Consider the following 22,437-nt stretch of genomic DNA (forward strand, 5'->3'; position numbering starts at 1 on the left):
TCCACACCATGAAAGAATACTCACCCCATAAGAGCCTGCTGCTGGTCCTGATGCTTTTCCTTCCACCCCAGCACATCATCCACATCCTCAGTGCCCCACTCGGGGATCAACAACGAATACAGCTCCCCAATATCCCAGACCTGGGCCTTCTTCTTCCCCATCGCCGATCCCAACGCCTCGATCAGCATCCCATCGGTATCCAGATCCACCGCCCACACCATCGTGCCCCCCAGACACCGGCGATTCGCCAGCTCCAGCTTGAGCCTCAGCGTCTCCGTATCATCATAAATCACCCACTGATTCTTATCCCACGTGAGCACCTTGACGGCATCCTCCTTGTAGAACGTAACATGAGTTCCTGTGGCGTTGACGCTGAGCACCTTTTGGATCTCCGTGTTTGACAGCACGCCAGCGGTGGTCGTGCACTCGCCGGGGCGTCCGCCGGATGTAAATTGGCAGCCCGGCGCCGTGCATTGTGGGTCTTTCATCGTGAAGCTGCGGCCGTAGAAGCCCAGGCCCAGGTTCACGCGGGCGGGGTTGATGTTGTTGCGCCAGAGGAGCTCAAGGGCGCGGTTGATTTCCGTAAGGTTGGTGTGCGCGCAGGCCTTGTAGGGGTCGTCGTGGTTGGTTTTGTCCCAGGTTCCGTCTTGTGGCATGGACATGATTAGTAGAGGCAGAGTTGGGACGAGAGAGAAGAAGAACTGGCTCACGAATGTCATAGGTCACCATGTTGAGGAAGTCCACGTGGGGTTCGAGATTGACGATGTCGAAGCCGCGTAGGTACCAGTAGGATGCGGGCTATCGATGTCGCGAGGAGGTTAGTCAGTTGAAGGTGTTTTTATCGCCTAATCTCAGGAAGTGAAAGTCAAAAGATGGAAGCAACGAACCAAAGTAATCGAAATGCCGTATCTTCGCCCCGACTGATCCAAGCGCTCCCTGAGTCGCTTCAGCAGCGCCACGAAATTGACGAAGTCTGCTGGGCGACCGCCATGATCCTCTGACACCGGATACTCCCAGTCCAAGTCCACCCCGTCAAAGTCGTTGGTCTGCATCAAGCTGAGGAGCGACTCGAAGAATGCGTCTTGGGCGGTTTGAGAGGCCGCCAGGTCAGAGAAGGTGAATTGCGTCGGACTGGGGTCGTTCATGGCCCAGCCTCCGATGGCGATCCACACCTGCAAGTTCGATTGCTTGCGCTTCAGTCCTGTCACTGCCTTGTACAGTGATGCTGTATTGTTGTTCATCAGGGCGATGCGGAAGGTCTGAGGGTCGATGTACGCAAAGGCAAAGTTGAGGTGCGTGTAGTAGCCGAGAGGGATCTGCTCTGGTGTCATTTCTATGTTGATTCGGGTTAGCTATGATGTTCAACCTTAATAGGAATAGGAAACAAGTTCTTCAGAGCACATACTTCCGCATGCATGCTCCAGATTCCAGCCTTCGTAGTATCCGATGGTCCGTTCATGGGCACTCTTCCCATTACACGCAGGCGAGAGCACCTTGGCGTCCCCACAGAAACTGGATGTGGTTCCTTATAATAGAGCAACGAGTGTTAGGATAGTAGTCTTGCTTGAGCAATGAGTACAATCACAAAGATAAACTTACCACAGAATCCGAACTTGCTGCAGCAGACATTGAGAGGGCAGTGTAAGGCAACCGACCATTCACGTCCCCAGCCTGGGTCACATTCGCTCTTGCGGTCACAGTCCGCACTGCACGCCTTTCCACAGAAGTCTAAGCCATAGCCGCAGTTGCCTGTGCCGGTCGTTTTGTCTCTGAGTGACTCCAAGTTAGCCAGAAACTGCCAAGCTTGGGGACCGTTGAGCTTACAGTGGACCGCAACACCCGATCTTGCATCTCTTGGTCCTCGAACAGGTGTATTCATCGTCAACACTAGCAGGGCCTCGAGGAAGGAACTCTTCATGGTTGATTGAATATGCTGTCACTGCTTCAAAATGCCAGACAAGCAGTGCAAGCAGAAATAGGATGGCCTTTGTTGTAGTCATGATGGTTGGTAGTAACGTGGGTGGAGGTCAGTAAGAGTGATCGTGATAAGAGGTTCTTGTACGTTGTGGAGGTCGGGGATGATTAAATTATACATGGTGGTCTATCTTCAGAGTCACCGATGTTCACATATTCACTCAGTGTCTGGCCACATTATATTAAAATCACTTCTGGCTTCTCATTGCGTGATATAAGAAAGCTGTCTGATTTCTCTTCTATATTTCTTCATCTTCTTCTTTGTTTCTTCTTCATTCTCTATCTTCTCAACCTGTGTATGGTCGCTCCTTCCATCACTATCTATGACAACCAAGATCAAGACAAGGTTACTTATCATCCGAAGGGGTTCTATTGATACTGACATGTCAACTCTAGGCTTCTACAAGTACCATGATCCTCTTCTCTCTCTTCTGGCAGAGACTGCTGTTTCTGCTGTTGACATTCGTTTCCCTGAGCTCTTTGGTTCAAGCGTGGGCACAATACAGTCCATGGAGTAATCACAACCGGCTCTGGCCCAACGGGAAGATTACTATCTGCTTTGAGTCTGTCGCGACCGAGCGCAAATTTAAATCTCCGCTCAATGCAGCCATGGGACTGTGGTATGCTGCGGGCCTGCCCGAGAGCTTCAAGTTGCACCTCACCTCAGCAGAGATCTGCAAAACAGGGACCTACGATGTCTTGACGGTCTATGACACCCCTAGCATGTATGTCACTAACATAGGCATGCCCCCGGAGGTGCCGAACCCGGGAGAAAAGCTCGAACGTTATGCTATGTACCTTTCCACTCCATCAGGCTGGGATGAAGCCCTCATCATAGGGTCCATTGCTCACGAACTCGGGCATGCATTCGGGCTCGTACACGAGCACCAAGATCCCGCTCTATGGAGGCCAAATGATCAAGGGCCCTGGATCTTTGAATTCCACTGTAGAAACCTGGCAGACTTTGAAGAGAAGACTAGGGGGAAAACTGAGGAAGAGATCTGGGGACCTGAAGGTCTGTGTGTGAATTTTAAAACTGCCGCACAGGCTGGATTCAGTGCATTGAATTTTCTGCCCTATCCAGGGGACATCATCGGACCACGTGGGTTTTGGCCACACATCGACGACGTCGATTGGGATTCGATCATGCTATACTCGTCTATCACCGGTGGAACCCTAACGAAGGGCCCTGTTTTGACTACGTACGACGGAAAAGTCTGGGAGGCGAACAACGTGCCTTCTGCTGGAGATGTGGCTGGATTGGTAGAGATGTATAACTCGCCATTTGCGAACAACTGGGAGCCCTTTTGGCTCGATCCAAGAAGCCCTCAATTCGAAATGTTCCAGCAATACAGCTCATGCGGCGTGATGGAGTGATTTTGAGAAAGTCTTGGGAGTGCTCAAAGTTTTAGGCTTGCAGAACAGGCAGAATTGTGTGATACTTGGTGGTGATTTTATTTTGATCTCCGTTACTTGTTTAGTAGTGAATCTTGAAGCAAGAAAGTCTGTGAAGATGCGCTAGGAATGCGATTTGTTGTAAATCGGACATCCGAGGAATCGCACGAAGTGAATATAGAATTATCTCCTGGTCAAAATCCTTTCCCTTCTTGGTTCCTTCTTCTTCGGCTATATAACATCTCTTATCATCACCCTCACTGATTTTCTCTTCCTCTTCCTTCCTCTCTTCTCTCCACCTTTCTTCTCTACACCAACTTCCTCCCTCCCTTGCCATCCTCCGTCTTGTCCAGTCTTTCACCTTTCCAGCCTCTTATCGCGAATCCTTTCGTTTACCGTCATCTATCTTTGGGTAAGGCGAGATCTGTTCAAGATGACGTCCTTTCATCTCCTGCTGGCATTTCTGCTGGCTCTTGTGGTAGGTAGTAAGGCCACTATAACCCCACCAGCCAACACCACGAGCCTCTCCACTGGATCCACCTACAGTGCGCGCGTGCCTATCACTTCAGAAATCATGCCGACTATGCCTCTTACCCCTAGCTCGATTGATACAGCTGGGCCTCTGACCAAGACACAGCCAGGCCAACCGGGTTCATGCAATCGTTGGTACCGTGTCAAGCCGGGCGACTCTTGCCAGATAATCTCGGAGCGTTCTGGTGCCTCCCTTTCCCTAGATCAGCTGTAAGTCCTGGTTGCCACAATCCAGCGACGGCGCTAACAAACACAGATTGGCTTGGAATCCTGGGCTGAAAAAAGATTGCGAGCACCCTCTGGTCGACTACTGGGTCTGCGTGGGAATCCCAGGCGGCTCTGGTATGACTCTGGTCTACCCCACTGGCTCGTCGAACGTTTCCATTCCTCCATACGCCTCCTGGACTCCGACCCAAACTCGAAACATTACCTTCGAGCCAGTTGTCCCTGCCCCGACACAAGCTGGTCTAGTCTCGAGCTGCCAGTCCTTCTACAAGGCTGCTCCGGTATGTACTTCACCTCTCCTTTCATCAAGATCTGAGTCTGATTCAAGCAGAATGATACGTGCGATAACATTCTACTCAAACACGGTCTACTGAATGAAAAGCTTCTTCATCAGTGGAACCCTGCTCTCAAGGATGACTGTTCCGGTTTGAGACCAGGGTATTACTACTGCATCGCTGCCTATGACAACCTCCCACTTCCTCCACATGTTACCACTCCGCCCCATCCAACGCCGCAGGGCACAGCGAAGAATTGCACCGCCTGGTACCAGGCTGACAAGGAAGATACCTGCAGCTTGATTGTGACCATGTTTGGCACCTTCTCGCGGGAGCAGTTCGTGTCTTGGAATCCTAACCTTGGAAGGGAGTGTCTTAAACTTATCGTATGTTTGCCCCCACCGTCGCGATCAATCCACTTCAGACCTCTTCTCTTTGACCTTTCTTGATATTTGCCTGTTCCGCCCTTCTGACACGTAGACTGACACGCTACTCAAACATAGCCTGGATATTATTACTGTGTTGGTGATGCAGCCACCCCCTCAACTCGCACTGCAAAGCTTCCTGCACCTTCCGATTTTCCCACCACCTATCCTCATCAACCTCGAGTAACTCGTGATTGTAACAAGTGGTGGCTAGCTGGGCCGTGAGTCTACCATTTCTTTCTTGCCTTTTTCATGATAAAAAAATTCGTTCCCGGCATCCCAGTCTTCCGCCGACGCTAACAAACAAACTCCTGCAGGACCGATACATGTCTTCTAATCACGCTGGCCAACGGAATCTCCATCAAGGACTTCTATACCTGGAATCCCGATGTTGTGGGCCCGAACAAAATGTGCGAATACCTGCCTGCAGGGTTTGAGATGTGTGTGGGTGTCGCTGCCTCCGCCCCAGGCAGTAAACCTACCCCTTCTCCATCTAGCACTCGGGTTGCCAGCAGCAGTGCTCCGCCAGCGAGTACTCCACATGTGTCTGAATCCACGCACTGTTCTGGCTCGGTGACTTTCATTCTCACCTCTCCTCATACCCCTACTCCCGCTCCGACAACGGTCGCAACCACCTCGTGTCACGGAACTGGTTCTATCAGCTCCGTCCCGGTTCCAGGCTCGAGTTCTTCTACTGTTGCGACAGGCTACTGCAGTCACTCCAGCTGCGGCTCTATGACTTCTGTTACGGTTCCAAGTGCGAATCATATGACAACAGTGAGCGGCAACTGCAGTCACTCCAGCTATAGCTCTTCCACTTCTGCTTCAGTTCCAATCGCGAATCAGTCCACCATCGTGACAGGCCACTGCAGTCAATCTCACTGCGGCTCCGTGATTTCCACTCCTATTCCTGATCATACCGTGATCATCACCACTCACTGTGGACATGAATCGGGCTCGGGTTGCAGCACTGTCACAATCACAAGCTACTGCACAGACAGCCCGAGTTCGAGAACTGACTTTATGCCTATTAGTTCCATTTACCCCCTCATCCCGATTCCCGACCATACCACTACGGTCACCTACTGTCCTCACAACTCATCGGGCTCGAACTGCATTCCAGTTCCTTCCACCAGTTACAGTCCTCGTACCGTGACCCACACAATTACCACTCGTTGCTGAGGACAAGTTCAATTGCTTCCAGTCAACGATCGACACGGGACTCATCGGGCAAACATCGGTGACCATCTTGATGATTCGTAATCCGACACTTTGGTGACTCTTCGGGAGTTTGGTTGATGATTGGAAAACGAGACTTAGTTCAGACCTGTTGACAATGTTGATCTTCTTTAGTTATGTTTTGTTGAGTAACCAGAATGCACAACCAGTTTATTGAATTGCTTCATCTCGAATAATATTATCCGTGCCACCTAAGCAACATAATTATCTGAGTAGACTGAAACTTCAACCAAATTCAGCCATAAACTAGTATACTAGAAGATCTCTCTTCCCAAGCCCATTACCATCTTCTCAAATTCCCTAACAGACTACCCCCGCCAACGCCCCGGCATCACTAACCCCCCACCCCAGCTCCTCTACCCCGTCCCTGACCACCTTCAAATGCTCCTCCCCGCGTACCTCCACCCGCAGCGCAAACGGCAGCGGATGACTGACCACCCCCGGCGCAAACTCGGCCTTCAACGGCTCATCACCCCTCGGCATGAACCGGAACACAGCCAGCGACTGCGCGATCGTCAAGAAGATGGTATTGTCAGCCAGTAACCGGCCGGGACAGATGCGACGCCCGAACCCGAACGCCAGATTATGCGGGTCCAGCTCGGGTTCAGACGATAGGAATCGAGTCGGGTCGAACTTGCTCGGGTTGGGGTAAATGGTCGGGTCTTGCGTCATTTGCCTTTTCGCCTCCATTGTCAGTAAATAGTTTCATGGTGGACGTCGGGTGGAAATAGCTCGCGAATGGCTTTGTATGAGTTAGAGTAGGAGTGGTTAAGAAAGAACATACCATATATGCGGGATGATAATCGCCCCCTTGGGGATCAGATATCCCTCGTAGATGTCATCCTCCGTGCACTGGTGCGGGATCCCCGTGGGTGCGATCGGGTGCCAGCGCAGGGCCTCCTTCACGATCGCATCGATATACGGAAGGTTCTCGCGGTCGGCGAAGGTGGGCAGACGGGCGCGTCCCACTACGCGCTCGAGTTCCTCGTAGGCCTTGTCCTGGATCTCTGGGTGGAGGGCCATTGCGAGAAAGAATGTGGAGAGGACGGAGACGGTCTATTTGATTTGGATCAGTTCACATTGTTTGTCAGGGTGACTTGACTGATCCCTAGAGAAGGGATATTGTGACTAACCGTATCAGCACCTCCAGTATAGAGTGACCCCGCAGTCCATTTGATGATATGCTCCTCCTCCGGCGTCAGGGTATCGAGATCGCGTCCCTCGAGCAGACTCGACACATACGAGGGGGTGAACTTCTCGCGCTGCATCTGCTGGCGCACGAACTGATAGGGCTTCTCGACGGTGGTGAGCAGGATGCGGTTCCACGCGAGTCCCGTGCGCTTGAAGCCGGCGCCAGGGAACCATGCGGGGACATGTTTCACTACGTTCAGAATTCATCAGTCGACGAACGTATCTAAGACACACACATAGGAAGACATACAGAGTGGGATTGTATCGACCAACCAGCGACCCGGGCTTCCTGCGATGGAGAACTGGTCCATGGCCTCGTTGGCCAGGTCGACGAGGGGATCGCGTCCATGCGGTTCGATCGTGTACCCGTACGCGATCTTGAGAATCACCGCCCCGGCCTCGCTGACAACGCCGCAATCAGTCTAAGATGTACGGAAGGGAACAATACACAGAAGTACCTACGTCCGGATATGCTGGACCAAGTCCTCCGGGCGATCGAGCATGCGCATCAGGAACCGCCGCACCTCCACCTCCTGCAGTGAATTGAATCGTGCCGTCGTCGTCTTCGTCCCCAGCACGCGATGCATCACTTTCCGGTAGGCGCGGAATTGATCGCTGTAGGTCTGCATCGCCAGGGAGCCATTCCAGCCAACACTATAGTGGTTACCAACCGTAGTGAACTGCGTTAGCTCTTGTGATTCGTGATCGAAAGACTCAAATTCGAGGCCGACACGCACATCTCTCCCGCAAAGGTAAGTCGGGGCCGCGACGAATAGATGTTCGAGCGCTTCTCGAGCAGATCGAACGCCATGCGAGCATCATTGATAATCACCATGGTTTGTCCCAGAATGGTCAGGGAGCTGATCGGACCTGTGAAGAGGGATGCATTAGGTCAAGGACTCGTGAATTATTCTAGTGGGAGATTTGCCTCAAAGGGGATAGTGAAGAGGCTATTTCGAGCATAACTCAAATTCAGATACTGATCGATTGCACGGTAAAAAGCAAAAAGAGGCGAGCAGAAGCAACCATAGTGGAGGGGGGGGTGAAAAAAACAATACCGTAGCGCTCTTTGGACTGCAGCCAGTGCTTCCATTCCTGCACTCCTGGCGGCGGCAAGTCAGCCAAATTGCCAATGATGGGCTTGCCTTTCGGCCCCGGTGGCAGAGGCGCGGATGATCGCGATCGGGACAAAAGTCGAGACAGCAAGAAATAGAGTAGACTCAGCCCGATCAGGCCCTGAATTAGGGTCGTTGTCGTCATGGTGGGACAACGATGAAACGCGAGGTGAGGGCGTACACTTCTGAAGGAGTGAACAGATCAAGCGCAAGAAGCAGAAAGTACCGGGGGTGGCACCCTCTTATTAGATTAAATCTGACTTGTCTACAGGCAGACGAGAGCACGGACATCTCTCCACAGGAGCCTTGACGTCGCGGAAATGTCAGTGTGCGAGCAGGAATGCTCAAAAACATGGATTCGGATTAGTCTGATGCAGGTGGAGGTGTTTCTGTCAATGCCCATATTAATCCCCGATACCGGATTGGTCACTGAAGGGGTGCAGAGTAGTACAAAGGGGAATTGTACTGTACATATAGAACTGATCTATCTATCTGCGTGTTCTTCTTTCCTAGCCCCCCTCATTCTTGAACCCCTGGGATGTGCAGTACCTCACACAAAACTGTCAGGGCCATGAACGACAAACTGAAGTCCCCCTGCGCAGTAGGGTTACAACCTCGGTCGACAGATAAGGCCAGATGAGCCCCAACGGTTGACATTTTCGCCAGCCAGTGTGGCCGTTACGACAAGAGGGGTCTGCAGAAGTCTATTTGACAGATATGGAGACGCAAAGAAACCGCCTTCACTGAGTGGTGAACGGGGATGGACTAATCACTTAAGTTGGTCTAGTTTTATCCACCGACGCGGGGGGTGAAAAAGTACCCCATCGCCCCAGCCAATAACACATCCTGTTGCAGGAGCCTGAAAGACGCTCGGACACACGCCAGGAGACAGGTGGATCCTGTCAAAGCTGCCAGAAAACAGGAATGTTGCGACCGAAGAAATCGCAGAATTCTTCAAAAGTGTATTATGGCCTTGCCGGCCATGCCCTAATCGCGGAAAACCGGTGATATGCAAGCAAGCAACAGCAGAATTGATTCGGAAGATACTCCGTGATCAACTTCCACGATGTTTATTGCGATAAAAATTGGGTCAACTTCAGGCAGTGGTTACGACATGTGTAAATACTCCGACCATGCATACGGAGAACTTGCCTATCTCATCCTCGTTCCCCCACTGGGCCATTCCAGGCCAGGATCCCTGTCCGCGCTGCCCTATCAATCCACTGCGCTGCATTGGAGATCGACCGACCGTTGCGCACTGTCCATGATGAGTACAGTCCCGTACATTGGTCCCTGCTGGATCCTTGCAACCATCGATCAGCTCCTGTTGTACTTCGCACGCCGTGAGTATCATCAACCTCGATGCATCAACAAGCGTGCTTAGGCCGACAGGAGCAAGAATGGATCAATAAACTCGGACAGCCTTCCCATTCTCTCGACCTTAAGTTTCCAGGCTGGCTGAGATCTCGATGTTACTTATAGACCTGGAAAGTCCAACAAAGCTCATGCAGTGCAGCCGTCAACCGAGTCGATTCTCAATTCGCCCAGGATGAACTCAACCCTGCTCCCGGAGTTCCTCAGTGACCTGCCAGCATGTGCGGTATGCTTCACTCGAAACCTTCTTGAAAGACCATCAATCCCTAACTGCCCAGGCTCAATGCTTCGAAACTGCAATGAATGCCAGCTCGTGCGCAACGACAGATCGATGGTGCATTTGTACCGGGCAGAGCATCTTGGAAACTGCACTGGGGTGCTATAGTTTGTCTTGCACTCCAAAGCAGAGCCTATGTAAGTAGTCTACCTCTTTCGCAGTCGGAGTCGCCTAACATTCTAGTCTCGACGAACTACACTCGTGCCGCCTGTGGGATCCATGAAGAGAGTAAGGCCAGCTTGACGCCTGCACTGGCCGGCTCACTGGGCATGCTGGCCTTAATCATGACCGGCCTGCGCATGGCTCAACGAACCATGATGAAGCGATCGTTTGGCTGGGACGATGGGCTAATAGTGATGGCCATGGTAAGGACTGGACTGCAAAGATCCGGAGAATGATATAAGCTAACTCCATTCAGGCCTGTGCTGCGATACTGAACATCATGGCTTTCCCCAGTAAGTGCACTTCCCTCCTGAAACAAGCGATCACTAAGAAGCCAGTGCAAAAACACGGCCTCGGGACCAACATCTGGACAATCCCATTCGAAGACATTACTACCCAGCTCAAAGTCCGTCACGCTTCCACTGCTTTGAGTACTCAGCCTCTTCTAACCTGAACCCCAGCTACTTCTCATCGCCGAGATCTTTTACATGCCCGCCGAAGCCTTGACCCAGTTATCCTTCCTAGCCTTCTACCTCCGCATCTTCCCTCCCGGCAATTTCCGATACATTGTCTACACCCTCGCTGGCATCTCAGTCTGCTTCGGAATCTCCAACACCTTGATCATGATCTTCCAATGCCTGCCGGTCTCCTACTTCTGGAACAGCTGGTCGGGGGAGGCAACCGGCCACTGCATCGACATCAACACCTACTCGTGGTATCGCGCCGCCATGCAGATCGCGATGGACCTGTCCATCATCGCACTACCCATCTACCCTCTGTCAAAACTCGCGCTGAGCCGTCGAAAGAAGACACTCGTCTTGCTGATGTTCTGCACGGGATTCTTGTAAGTCACTCCCCCCTCTTCCACCATCGACCCCAAACACACAAAGCCTCGCTAACAGCCACAAGGATCACCGTCGTCAGCTGCCTCCGCCTCCAATCCCTCATCCGCTTTTCTAAGTCTGCAAATATCAGCAGTAAGCCTCACTTCACACGGATCAACCTTCTAGCAGACCCCCACTAATAATTCAAACAAAAGTGGACAACAACCCCGCCATCTACTGGAGCATGGTAGAATGCGACGTCGCGATCGTGTGCGCCTGCATGCCCTGTTTGCCTGCACTACTGAAGCCCCTCCTCCCGGCGTGCTTCGGGTCCCGGTACTATGCCAGCTCGGATAATGAACGAACCCCGCCGGTCAAGCTGGAGCGGATCCGCCGGAAGGATGAGTTTAGTGTTCTGTCGACGGCGGTGTCGGAGGATGCGTTGATGGCGAGTCGGGGGTGATTTGGATTGTTGTGTGTGTGCGGTGGAGGCAGTAATGTTTGTTATCTATGTTCCGACTTATGATTTGAGGAATGAGAATAGAATGTGTGGCGTGGTGGGCTTTCCAAGCGGCGTCGTCATCATCATCGTTGTTAGAGGCATCGTTTTCCACGTGCTTAAAAAACCAGCCACACCCCTCTTCGCAATTTCCCCCAGCTCAAATATCGCGGCAGATCAACCTCTTGCCGGAATCCCTTCTGGGCGCCCAATCCTCCCTGTCTAGGGACCATTCGAGATTTGTCAGTATGTCTTCAACCTGCTCGCCAACTCACATGCGCCCGCCCGCAATGGCCGCTAGTACCCACAAGTTCGATGACCGAAGGTCGCTTGCTGCCAACGCTATGTTATCGACGATGATTCTCAATATGCGGAGAAACTCTCGAGAGAGCCACCAGCTTCTGCAGGGGCCCATTGTGGCGTTATACTAACAGTATTCGTCTTCATCGGGGATGCTCGTTGCAGATGAGATCTTGTCTCTTCTGGTGCCAGTTTCACTTGCTTAGTCTGGATGTCATGGTTCTGTTGTGGAGGTCTGGTCGAGGATTATCAGTTCATCTGGAAGGAAGGAAGACTTCACATAGGATGGTCATTATTTGGCAAATGTGGGTTACATACCAGCGTATCACGCATCAAAAGCTTGACATCATGCTTTTCAGAAAGCATGGCCATCTTGATGGTGTCGAAGTCAACACACCCCGAGGAGCTTGACACGTTCGTCCTCCAGGAAATAGTTTAGTGCACCCAAATATCTAAAACCACTATACTTCACCTAGCGAGCTCACCCCTAGAGCTCTATCGTAACGAGTAACAGGCACAGATCGCCAGCGAGGGTGCAATGACCCAGCTTGTTCGCTCGCAATTTATGAAATCCGTCGGTCACGTTGGCATGTATGGTATCAGGTGTGACTCTCATCGGGTGGAAGCCACAAAGCTTGGCCGCGGCAATCAACGAGCCGGTAGCGTAGCGGCTGCATGGTCGAACCGTACCCTAGAGGAGAAACGCGCGTCACTCAAGTCCAGCGACAGTTTACTTGAATTCCGAGGTGAGGGTCGAAGCACCCACGAAGAGGGTCTCCGCGTCCCTCGCCATATCGAATTTCGTGAGCCTGCTGCTGACGACCGCAAGAATGGCCTGTGTTATGTCAGACGTGGACGCCGCTCCTCAAGCAGGGCGCGAGAGCTGCCATATCCCTGGGATTGGTCTCAACAGTTGTCGGTTGACTTGGAGTTGGATTTTTGCTATGGTGTGAGTGCCTCGTCTCTCCAGCCGTTACTGATAATCATCGGCTGACCACAGCAATTCCTTATCTTTGAATCCGATGTTCCACAAACAACTTCCTTATCACGAGAAAAATGGTGTGCGGGGTAAAACAACGCTAAGAGGATAATAGGTTAGACGCGGATTAGCAGCCAGCCCCTTCACAAAGCTGCACAGTGCCGACTGCCAAGTTGTTTACTCTGGCTGGCTGGACCTCCATAGCCTCAACAGAATGCAGTAATGAGGCCACTAAGGAACACAATCACCAACTATAACCGCACCATATCCCTTTCTGGGTGAAGGCTTTGCATGCTTGTGTCTTATACCGGCAAGGCCAGTCCTCGTGTAACCACAGTTCTATCCAACTGCATCATTTGTTCAGGTACTACTCTAAAGAGATTGTAGAGGGCATATATGCATACCTGAGCTCCTTTTTCCAACAATTGGGGCTGTGGTTTAGTGGTATAATATTCCCTTAGCATGGGAGAGGTCCGGGGTTCGATTCCCCGCAGCTCCATCTTTTTGCTATTTTACATGTTCATGCAATAGCCAGCATCCCCTTCATCTAACAGGATAGAGTGGTTGCTGCCAGGGTACAGCAAAGCGTTCGCTCAACACAAGGCTTTTAAATTTGCTACCACAGGGGAGTGGGCGGGCAATTGTGGTATTTCACAGAGGCAATAATGTATGTGCTCGGAAGGTTTACCAGTGCACATCTCTGGATGCACCCGCTTGTTGATGAGAACCAACTAAAATCATACCAGGCGCGTTTTACCACAATGCTTGAAATATATACCTAGCTACGACTGGAGAAGACCCCTGGACTCCTTGACCATTACTCTGGCATTATTCACGGATGTTGCCTTTGAATTCTGGCGTTACTCATTTTGCATATTGCGCGGCGATATATATCTGCGGTGTTTGTGTATTGTTTCTCTGCCGAGAGTGACGAGCATATAGAGTCGCATTGTCCGACAAAGCCGGTAGATCTGATTCACTATGCAATAGAAACCACCAGAAAAAAAACACCAAACGCCGATACTGTACGTCACTTCGAGCATGGTGTCAGGTACCGGTGCTCTGCCCCTGGCAATGAAGGGGGCCAGATGCCGATCGCTTTGTCATCCCTCCCGTGGCAAGATTCATCCTTGCCACCGAAGAGAAAATTCTTTCCAGGGTTGTTCTCGAAAAAACTTTATCAGGAACCGGATCGTGGTCCATCGGGCAGAGCGACGATCAAGCGGAAGAAAAAAAATAAAAAGCTTATGCAGTGACCTAGTCCGTAGACAGCAAAATATTGTAAAGAGAAGAATGAAGAGGGCAAAAAAGATCACAGGACAAAAAAGATGACTGGTCAGGGACTCGAACCCAGGACCTTATCCGTGTGAAGGATACGTGATAACCAACTACACCAACCGGCCATTTCTTGGAAGATTACTAGGATGGTGTGATTCTTGATAGCTGCCTTGATTAGTTAAGTGCACCACATCGAAATAGACTCAAGCAAGCTGGATTAGAGTGTCGATCATCCAGTCAATCAGGCACAAATTTGAACCGGCCACGGTGGGAATCCCAACCAAGCACACTTTACAACTCAATTCTTGCCACCACAACCACAACCACAACCACTAGCCACCAGACCACAAATCAGGTCGAGAACACAATCTTGAATAGCTAGACTTCCTTCACATTGAAAGCTCTACGTTTAATGTAATCATTCAACCATGGGCGTCATCCGCGCCATGTCGTCATCCACTCCAATCCAGAACCCAAGCTTGGCTGGGTTGGGTTGGGTTGAGGGCCGGGTTTGGCATCGGAAAAACCCGGACTGCCTACTAGAGTCTACGGAATTATGATGATTGCGCCCTCGTGACCAAGTTGTGTAAGGAGTTCAGCATAAAATCGTGAGGCAATGCAGTCGGGGGAGTGCGCGGGGTCCGCTTTTTTCCTGGATCCCTACGTGTCAGGGTCGAGAGTTCTGGCAACAAGTGTCCAAGCGGAAACGCAAGCAGCGAATCATCGAGCTGGCATGTCCAGGCCAGCGCCGCCAGCCCGACAGGAGATCTCTCGGACCGGTCAGATGGTGTTGTGTTCGGCGTCAGTGGCTGTCCTGCCTGTTCTGGCCCGAGGGCAAGCAGGTCAGCCGAGTTTTCTCTGGGCTGGAATGGTGGATCCCCAATGCATCATGGGGGTTTCAGTTGCACGGGCTTCGAGTTCACTGCTTCACATTCTTATCGATAACGTGGAAGAAGTCGAGAAGAAGATTACCAGTATGGTTTTGCGGGCGGGTTTGACAGTATTTAACTTGGTTTTGGGGACTGAAGAGATGATATTCAGATCAGAGCAACGATGCTTTTTGCTCATCGTGTGAGGAGACAAGACTACTAAATGACCATCCCTGCAACGGACCGACCGACAACCTTCCGAGTTCAGCGACGGTGAGGATTTCGCCGAAGTGCAACCGAAACTCTGTTTGGCTTATGGCTTTTTTTTGCCCCCAAAGGACGTGGGGGACCGAGTCGGCCCGATGGAGAAAGAGCCAGTTGGAGGCAAGTCGGGATGCCGAGATGAAGTCATTCTCGGTCGACTTCCGAACTACTTTCTGGCTGCCTTTCCAACACCACAAGGAGGCAGGAAAGAGTATAGAGAATGCTGTTGTGAGGGACAGGAGGTAACTGAGCAGGTGCTCTTATCCTTCAGCATCATAAAAAGACTCCCAGTGACTGTGGGCTTCCCTCATCGTCTATCACCTCATCTCAGCTGCGAATATCTGTACATCGGATCAGTTTCCCCGAAGTTTCTCAGTTGGATCGACCGCAAACTCTGGTGACCCACTACTTTCCAACGCCATCCCGGATCCATCTCGTGGAGCATTCCTGGCCAGGTACTGTACTCCGTAGCCTGCATAACAATGAGGCGGCGGATGCCTTTCCCATGCCCACTCCAGAGTCTCCCAGTCCACCCCGACTTTATGACGCACCCCGGAAGAAGATGGACTGAAGCCCTGACTCGGGTGGGCCGACACGAAAAAAATAAAACTGGAGAAGCCGGATGAGACGGGTTCCTTTCCCCAGTGTTTTGATTGTCCTTTTATACCTCCTCCTTCCCGGCTGTTTTCTGGCTGTTTCTTCCACTCGACCTCACCTCTCTTCTTCTTACTCCTCCCTCTCCCTCCTCCTCTTTATCCATCCATCCTATCTCACAATGGACAAGATGGACAAGTCCCAGCCTGGCCTGGCCTCTCATACGGAGAACGCCTCCGCCGGCTCCTCCAGCCACATCGACTCCACCTGCAAAGGACGCATTGCCGGTGGAAAGTACCTAGAGGGCCTCGATGACAGCTCTGCCGCTGCTCATGCGGACGGCCCCCTCCAGACCGTCGACTTCGACATGCCGTTAACCCAGACCGAACGCATCGTCCAGGACGGCAACCAGTACATCGTCCTCGACTTCGTTCCCGGAGACAAAGAGAACCCGTTCAACTGGGATGGCAAATACAAGGCTTTCATCTCCGCCCTGCTCTGTCTGATGACTCTGTTCATCGGTCTCGCCACGACGGCTTACAGCTCCGGATTGGGTGATATGGCTTCGGATCTGGGTGTGACCGAGGAGATCGCCGAATTGGGTCTCTTCCTCTTCAACTTCGTCTGCGCCCTCGCTCCCCTCTTCCTGGCCCCCTTCTGTGAGCTGGCGGGTCGCCGTGTCGTCTATGTCGGAGCCTACTTCTGCTTCGTCATCATGTTCATCGGTCTCGCCCTGGGTAAGAACATCGGCACCATCCTCGTCTGCCGTGCTCTGCTCGGTCTGTTCGGTTGCGTCGGTACCATCCTGGTCGGTGGTACCTTCGGTGATATGTACTACCCTCAGGACCGCGCCATTCCCGTCGCCACCTTCTCGTGGATTGCCATCTTCGGTACCGTGGCCGCCCCGATCTACGCCGGCTTCATCGACCAAGCCCTCCACTGGCGCTGGGTGGAAGGTATCCAGGGTCTGGCCAACATCCCGCTCGCCCTGGTCATCCTGTTCTTCCTCCCCGAGACCCGTGGTAGCGTTGCCCTCGGCAAGCGGGCCAAGCTGCTCCGCAAGAACACCGGCGACGACCGCTACGTCACCGAGAACGACCTCGAGGCCCCCTCGCTGAAGCACATGCTGCACAACTCCTCGGTCAAGGCGATCAAGATGCTTATTACCGAGCCCGTGGTGTTCGCCTTCGGTCTCTGGATCGCCTTCGCCTGGTTCCTGACCTTCCTGTTCCTATCGGTCATTCCCATTACCTTCCAGGAGAAGAAGGGCTGGAACGAGGGCATGTCTGGCCTGCCCTACATTGGCCTCTGCATTGGCTGCACCATCGGCTTCGGTCTCAACTTCTTCCAGATCCGCAAGTACAACGCCCTCTTCCAGGCCGGCCAGGCCCGCCCGGAGTCCCGTCTGTACGGCGCCCTCTTCGGTGCCGTCTGGCTCCCCATCGGCCTCTTCATCTACTCCTTCACCCAATACGCCGACCTGCCCTGGATCGCCCCCGTCATCGCCCTGGTGCTGATCTGCATCGGTATCTTCTTCATCTTCGAGAGCTGCTACAGCTACACCTCCGACTGCTACGGCGAGAGCTCCTCCTCCGCCATCGCCGGCCAGGGTTTCATGCGGAACACGCTGGGTGCCGTCTCGCCCCTGTTCGCCTCGCAGTTCTTCCACAACGTGGGCAGCCAGTACGCCGGATTGATCCTGGCCCTGATCGCCACCGCCCTGACCCTCATCCCCTACGTGCTGTTCATGTACGGCCCCAAGCTGCGGGCCAAGTCCAAGCTGGCCAGTCTGGTCAGCCACGCTGGGGAGGACAACGAGAAGGTCTAATGATGAAATGAAACGATAAAAAAAAAGAAAAACAAAGTGGATCCTGCCGGACAGGCCAGGTCAAAGTCAAATCTGTCATGTTAGCATTGCATTTGCATATTTGAAAGTACGGTACATAAGTGTTATGTCGGGGTTTACTTAGCATTACAACCCCAAATGTTCTGCACATACATATTACAATCATGATGAAATCAAAATACCAAAACACTCAATCTCAATTCCTATCTTTCTCCAGTAGATCATAAAACAGCCAAGCAGGAGGAAAAGTTTTCAATCTTAAAGCAAGAGGGGGGGTATCACGTATGTCCGTCCTGTTTTGAGGATCTCTCGCCTTTATTTACTCTGCATGACCAGCACATCGCCGACGATGCGGTTCTCCTTCTTCACCAAGGCCTGGCCCAGGACGCCTAGCACGCGCGCGGCCTCCGCGCCGACTTCGTCGTGAGCAGCACCACCATCGGCGAGTAGCTCATCCAGAGCCGAGTGCCGTCGGCCCACAACGACGAGGTTCCCAGCCTTGTGATGCGAGCGAACCATCTCATCCTTGACCAGCTCGACCATCGTCGCGACGGCCTCTGCCTCCGTCTTGACCGCGGTCTTCTTGAACACCACGCGATCCAGCACCTCCTCATCTAATGAATCCTTCATCACCGACAAGAACGTGGCATCCGACTCGACCAACTCCTCCGGCACGACCCCACTCCCACTAGCACTAACGCCAACACTACTGGCCCCCGGAATATCCAAATGCACGACCGACACAGTAACCAAATCACAGCTCGCGACCTGACACACAAACCGGACCGCGAGCCGATCATCCCTGCCCCCGACAAACGGCACGACGATATGATGCGCCTTGGCCGCCCCGCCGCCGCCGCGGACATTCCACACCGACGAACCCCGCTGCACACTCATCGCCCCCAACGACGGGCGATGCCTCACCCCACTGGCCCCACCCCCGCTGCCCCCAGCCGCGCCCAGCGCATGCTGGGGCGCATACAGATTACGCTCCACCAAGACACCCACATTAGCACTGGCGACCTGGGACCCATCCAAGACACTGCCGACAAAGGCCGCGTAGGGCTGGCCGTCCAGGAAGCGGACGCCTTCCTCGACGGGGGAATGCAGGTGGTACTGCTCGCCCATGGCGCCGGTCTCGCTCCAGGGCAGCAGGACGAGATCGGCGGCCTCCTCGCGCGCCATGCCGACCACCGTGTCGGCGAACGAGTGCTCCGGCACGACCGAGACGCCCGCCACGATCGACAGGTCGTGCCACTGCCCGAACGCCCGGAAGGTGTTGACCACCGGGTCCGAGAGCGTGTACTGCTCGATCTCCGAGACCTTCATCACGCTCGAGTCGCGGTCCGTCAGCTCCAGAAGGCGCACGCCGTGCACCTGCAGGCTCTGCGAGGTCGGAGTGTCGAGCTCGGTGATTTCCGTTTCAGCGGGAGCGGATTCGTCCGCGTGCTTGGTGTCGGGATCGGTGGGGGTGCGTTTGTCCGGGTGGATGCGCGGGTGGTTGTTGGTGTGATTGTGGGTGTGGGGGTTCGGGGCGAGGAGGCCGGCGAGTGTGCATAGGCCCGAGAGGCCGTCGAGACGCAGATACACCAGCAGATTGCGGACGGGCCGGTGGTGGCCCAGCGTTTCGTGGTGGTCGCCGTGCTGCGCCGACTTGGCCGCCGTGATGCTGTCCATGCGGCTGTCGGGCGGCAACGGTTTGCCCGTCGCCCAGTCGATCTCGCCGCGGCGCCACCGGTCGACCTTGATCTGGTACCATTTCGGGTACAGGGCGACGGTTAAGGGGGTGGTCGCGAAGGTGGTAACTAGGGCCATGACGACGAACATCGTGAAGGTGCGCGTGCTGAGGATTTTGGCTTGGAGGCCGATGTTCTGTTCATTGTCAGTTTCTTCTCCGTAAGGAGTACTCGGGAGTTGGGGGGAATAAGGATAAAGGGGAGAAAGGGAACCTACCAAAACAATCAACTCCACCAACCCCTTACAACTCATCAGCACGCCGATCGAGAAACTCTCCCGCCAGAGCAGTCCGTTCAACCGGGACGCCAGCGCCCCGCCGGTGACCTTGGCGATGAACGCGATCGCGATGATGGCGATCACGTACCCCCAGACGGTGCCGTTGTCCAACAGACCCAAATTGGTCTGCAGCCCGCTGAGCGTGAAGTACAGCGGCAGGAACAGCGCCGCGACCAGGTCCTCGATCTTCTCGGTCAGCTTGATGGCGAACCCGCCCTCGTGCGGACACAGCAAGCCGATCAGGAACCCGCCGAAGATGGCGTGGACCCCGATCACCTGGGTGAAGAAGGCGGAGGCCAGGGCGATCAGCAGGGTGATGGCCACGACGGACTGACTGGGCCCCTTCTGCAGACTGCCAGTGTGGGCGAGGAAGCGCAGGAATAGGGGCCGGAAGATGAAGATCAGGAACAGCACGTAGCCGACGCAGACCAGCAGCACCCAGAGCGCGGTGAGCCCGGAGCCCGCGTTCACCAACGCCACGCACAGCGCCAGCAGGATCCAGCCCACGACGTCGTTGCCCACGCCCGCCGAGAGCACGATCACGCCCACGTTGGTGCCGAGCAGTTTCAGCTCGGTGAGGATGCGGCACAGCACGGGGAAGGCGGTGATGGCCATCGCGATGCCGATGAACAGCAAATACGTGCCGAAGTTGATGTCCACCGTGTCGGGCTCGTTGCGGAAGGCATTATACAGTCCGTAGGCGACGGCGCAGCCCAGCCCGAAGGGGAGGACCATCCCCGCGGCCGAGACGCTGATCGCCACGCGCCAGTTGCTGATCAGGAAGCGAAGGTTGGTCTCCAAGCCGACGAGAAACAGGAACAAAATCAGGCCGAGGTTGGCGACCAGGCTCAGCCCCGGGATCGACGCCTTGGGGAAGATGGCGTCGGTGAAGCCGGGGATGCGTCCCATCACCGACGGGCCCAGCACCACGCCCGCGATCACCTCAGCGATGACGCGCGGCTGCCGGATTTTCGACAGCGGCCAGTGGAGCAACCGGCACAGCACGATGATGATACCCGCTTGGATGATGAACAGGATGATCGGGTTCGACGAGTCGTACACGGTCGGATTGCTGCCCTCCAGGATTCCCGCCTGGGATTTGACCTGGGTGGTGGTGGTGGAGTTGCTCGACATGGTGGCCGGGGCAGAGAGAGGTCACGGCCTCTAGTGGGGGTGAGTGGTGAGCAATTCGTCACGGGAGTTTGAGGGGTGTGAACAAAGACAAAAGGGAAGAGAAAATCAGTGATTCGGATCAGAAGGGAGGATAGGAGAATGGAAGAAGAGAAAAAGGAATTTGAATGTGTGTGGGAAAAAAGAAAGAGAGAGAGGGAGAGAGATAAGAATTGAAAACGAGGTTGCGGGGGAACGAGAGCCCACGTGGGTGATGGGAGGCGGTCGGAAATGCTGCAGCAGCAGCAGCAACAGGCAGCTGCCTGAGTGGTGAATGGTGAATAGTGATAACGGGATAACGTGATATTTCACTTATCCTCTTCGAGTCTTGGTTCTTTGTTGGATGGGAAGGGAAAAAAAGCTCCACCGCTTCGGAAATCTACAGCAATCTGGGCCCCAATGCGGTTCCGGGGTTCGCCTCCACCCCAGACATTCTCCCCAGCCACTCCCACCCCCACCAGACCACAAACCAAGAACCAAATCTCTTGTTCGGTCATCCGTCAACTGATCTCACCCCCGTTCTCGTATTCATACTTACTTTATCTCTCCCTTCAACGCTGGTTGGGGGCCACCAGGATCCACAGTAGCTGTGATCTGACTGTGATCTCGCAGCCAAGGGCTAGAGCTGTCACCTGATGCAAGGAGAAAGATCAGCTGGAATGGAGTCCGCACTCGGCATCGATAACGCCATGCAAACATCTAGGTACTGTACATCGCACAACAGGTCCGAGCGTAATCTTAAACTCCTGCGAGTAGCGAGAGTAGCCAACCCCGGACACTGCTGCGAATCTCACAAGCTGACACCCCCCGGTCGGACCCAGAGTTCAGCCCGACCCCGAGTGGTCGGCCCTCAAGCCTCAGGCAGTAACCCTGGGTCTTATTGACGCACAACTTAGACAATCAATAACTTGGAGAGGCATAACATGGTTAAGCCGCGGCTTGTATGTTGACTCTGTCTTGGTCTGTGTAGTGTTACATCTGAGAGGCTCGGTTTTGACCTTACAATCGGCGCGGCGAATATGTGCAGCCTACAATCAATAATGTCAGTCATATATGGTAATATTGAGGCAACTATCACAACAACAGGTGCTGTGGTCTAGTGGTATGACGTCACGTTGTGGCCGTGCCAGCCCCGGTTCGATTCCGGGCAGCGCCACTTTCTTTTTTCGCTTGTGTTTTTGCTCTCCCCTCTTTCGATCGCACCTGTCAGCCTCTCTCTCTCTCCTTTTCTCTTTTTTTGGTTACCAAATTGAGTACATAGCCATTCGCTTCTGTCTCAGCTTTCTAGCATGCGATAATTTGGGACGAGACAGTAGACAGATTCGTCCGTAAGTGGGCGATTGGGCTCATTCACCGAGCAAATATATCTTGCGCGCAAGCTACATTACAACTCCACCCTTCACACTTCACTCAGGTTTGACAGCAACACCAATTTCACCCTGACCACGATCCGCGCCGGATCGATAGTCGGATCGACGATGCTCAGCAACAACCGAGTACGCAACGTTTCATAAGGGACGTCATACTTTAAACATCAATGGAGAGGCAGGACCGACGAGTGCACTTCTAAGGGCGACCGTACAGATATGCAGCGACTGAGCTAAGCCCCGCCCCTGAT

At 53.6% G+C, this 22,437-nt stretch overlaps 6 protein-coding genes and 3 non-coding genes across 9 annotated transcripts; 5 read left to right on the forward strand and 4 right to left on the reverse strand.

The window, feature by feature from the left end:
* Positions 1–20: 20 nt before the first annotated feature.
* Positions 21–2,000, reverse strand: ASPACDRAFT_62608 (uncharacterized protein; the record flags this gene model as incomplete). The annotated part of the gene is made up of 6 exons (XM_020203802.1): positions 21–646; positions 711–798; positions 888–1,333; positions 1,406–1,525; positions 1,600–1,769; positions 1,825–2,000. 6 exons carry the CDS (start codon positions 1,998–2,000, stop codon positions 21–23), a joined length of 1,626 nt encoding a protein of 541 aa, XP_020053960.1.
* Positions 2,001–2,583: 583 nt separating this feature from the next.
* On the forward strand, positions 2,584–5,012 carry ASPACDRAFT_45712 (uncharacterized protein; the record flags this gene model as incomplete). The annotated part of the gene is made up of 4 exons (XM_020201661.1): positions 2,584–3,347; positions 4,157–4,406; positions 4,457–4,737; positions 4,904–5,012. The coding sequence occupies 4 exons, from the start codon at positions 2,584–2,586 to the stop codon at positions 5,010–5,012; spliced, it is 1,404 nt and encodes a 467-aa protein (XP_020053961.1).
* A 1,352-nt stretch (positions 5,013–6,364) lies between these two features.
* Positions 6,365–8,515, reverse strand: ASPACDRAFT_32687 (cytochrome P450; the record flags this gene model as incomplete). Its single annotated transcript, XM_020199896.1, has 7 exons — positions 6,365–6,740; positions 6,849–7,120; positions 7,198–7,445; positions 7,506–7,657; positions 7,718–7,909; positions 7,993–8,125; positions 8,314–8,515. 7 exons carry the CDS (start codon positions 8,513–8,515, stop codon positions 6,365–6,367), a joined length of 1,575 nt encoding a protein of 524 aa, XP_020053962.1.
* A 1,404-nt stretch (positions 8,516–9,919) lies between these two features.
* Positions 9,920–11,470, forward strand: ASPACDRAFT_45714 (CFEM domain-containing protein; the record flags this gene model as incomplete). Its single annotated transcript, XM_020201662.1, has 7 exons — positions 9,920–9,970; positions 10,023–10,158; positions 10,205–10,386; positions 10,440–10,589; positions 10,645–11,027; positions 11,093–11,160; positions 11,223–11,470. 7 exons carry the CDS (start codon positions 9,920–9,922, stop codon positions 11,468–11,470), a joined length of 1,218 nt encoding a protein of 405 aa, XP_020053963.1.
* A 1,742-nt stretch (positions 11,471–13,212) lies between these two features.
* ASPACDRAFT_t241 lies at positions 13,213–13,284 on the forward strand. The gene has a single exon. It is a non-coding gene; the product is annotated as a tRNA-Ala (tRNA).
* Positions 13,285–14,114: 830 nt separating this feature from the next.
* Positions 14,115–14,188, reverse strand: ASPACDRAFT_t250. Its single transcript has one exon. It is a non-coding gene; the product is annotated as a tRNA-Val (tRNA).
* A 1,735-nt stretch (positions 14,189–15,923) lies between these two features.
* ASPACDRAFT_80419 (MFS transporter) lies at positions 15,924–17,819 on the forward strand. Its single transcript, XM_020205651.1, has one exon. The coding sequence runs from the start codon at positions 15,972–15,974 to the stop codon at positions 17,616–17,618; it is 1,647 nt and encodes a 548-aa protein (XP_020053964.1). The 5' UTR covers positions 15,924–15,971; the 3' UTR covers positions 17,619–17,819.
* Positions 17,820–17,951: 132 nt separating this feature from the next.
* Positions 17,952–20,783, reverse strand: ASPACDRAFT_32718 (Kha1p; the record flags this gene model as incomplete). Its single annotated transcript, XM_020199899.1, has 2 exons — positions 17,952–19,508; positions 19,590–20,783. The coding sequence occupies 2 exons, from the start codon at positions 20,781–20,783 to the stop codon at positions 17,952–17,954; spliced, it is 2,751 nt and encodes a 916-aa protein (XP_020053965.1).
* A 1,121-nt stretch (positions 20,784–21,904) lies between these two features.
* ASPACDRAFT_t242 lies at positions 21,905–21,975 on the forward strand. The gene has a single exon. It is a non-coding gene; the product is annotated as a tRNA-His (tRNA).
* Positions 21,976–22,437: the final 462 nt, after the last annotated feature.

Source organism: Aspergillus aculeatus (genome assembly GCF_001890905.1).
Source record: "Aspergillus aculeatus ATCC 16872 unplaced genomic scaffold ASPACscaffold_13, whole genome shotgun sequence".
In the NCBI taxonomy this organism is placed as follows: Eukaryota; Fungi; Ascomycota; class Eurotiomycetes; order Eurotiales; family Aspergillaceae; genus Aspergillus; species Aspergillus aculeatus.

Coding starts and splice junctions, on each gene's coding strand:
- ASPACDRAFT_80419 (XM_020205651.1), top strand. CDS start 15,972: ATGGACAAGATGGACAAGTCCCAGCCTGGCCTGGCCTCTCATACGGAG.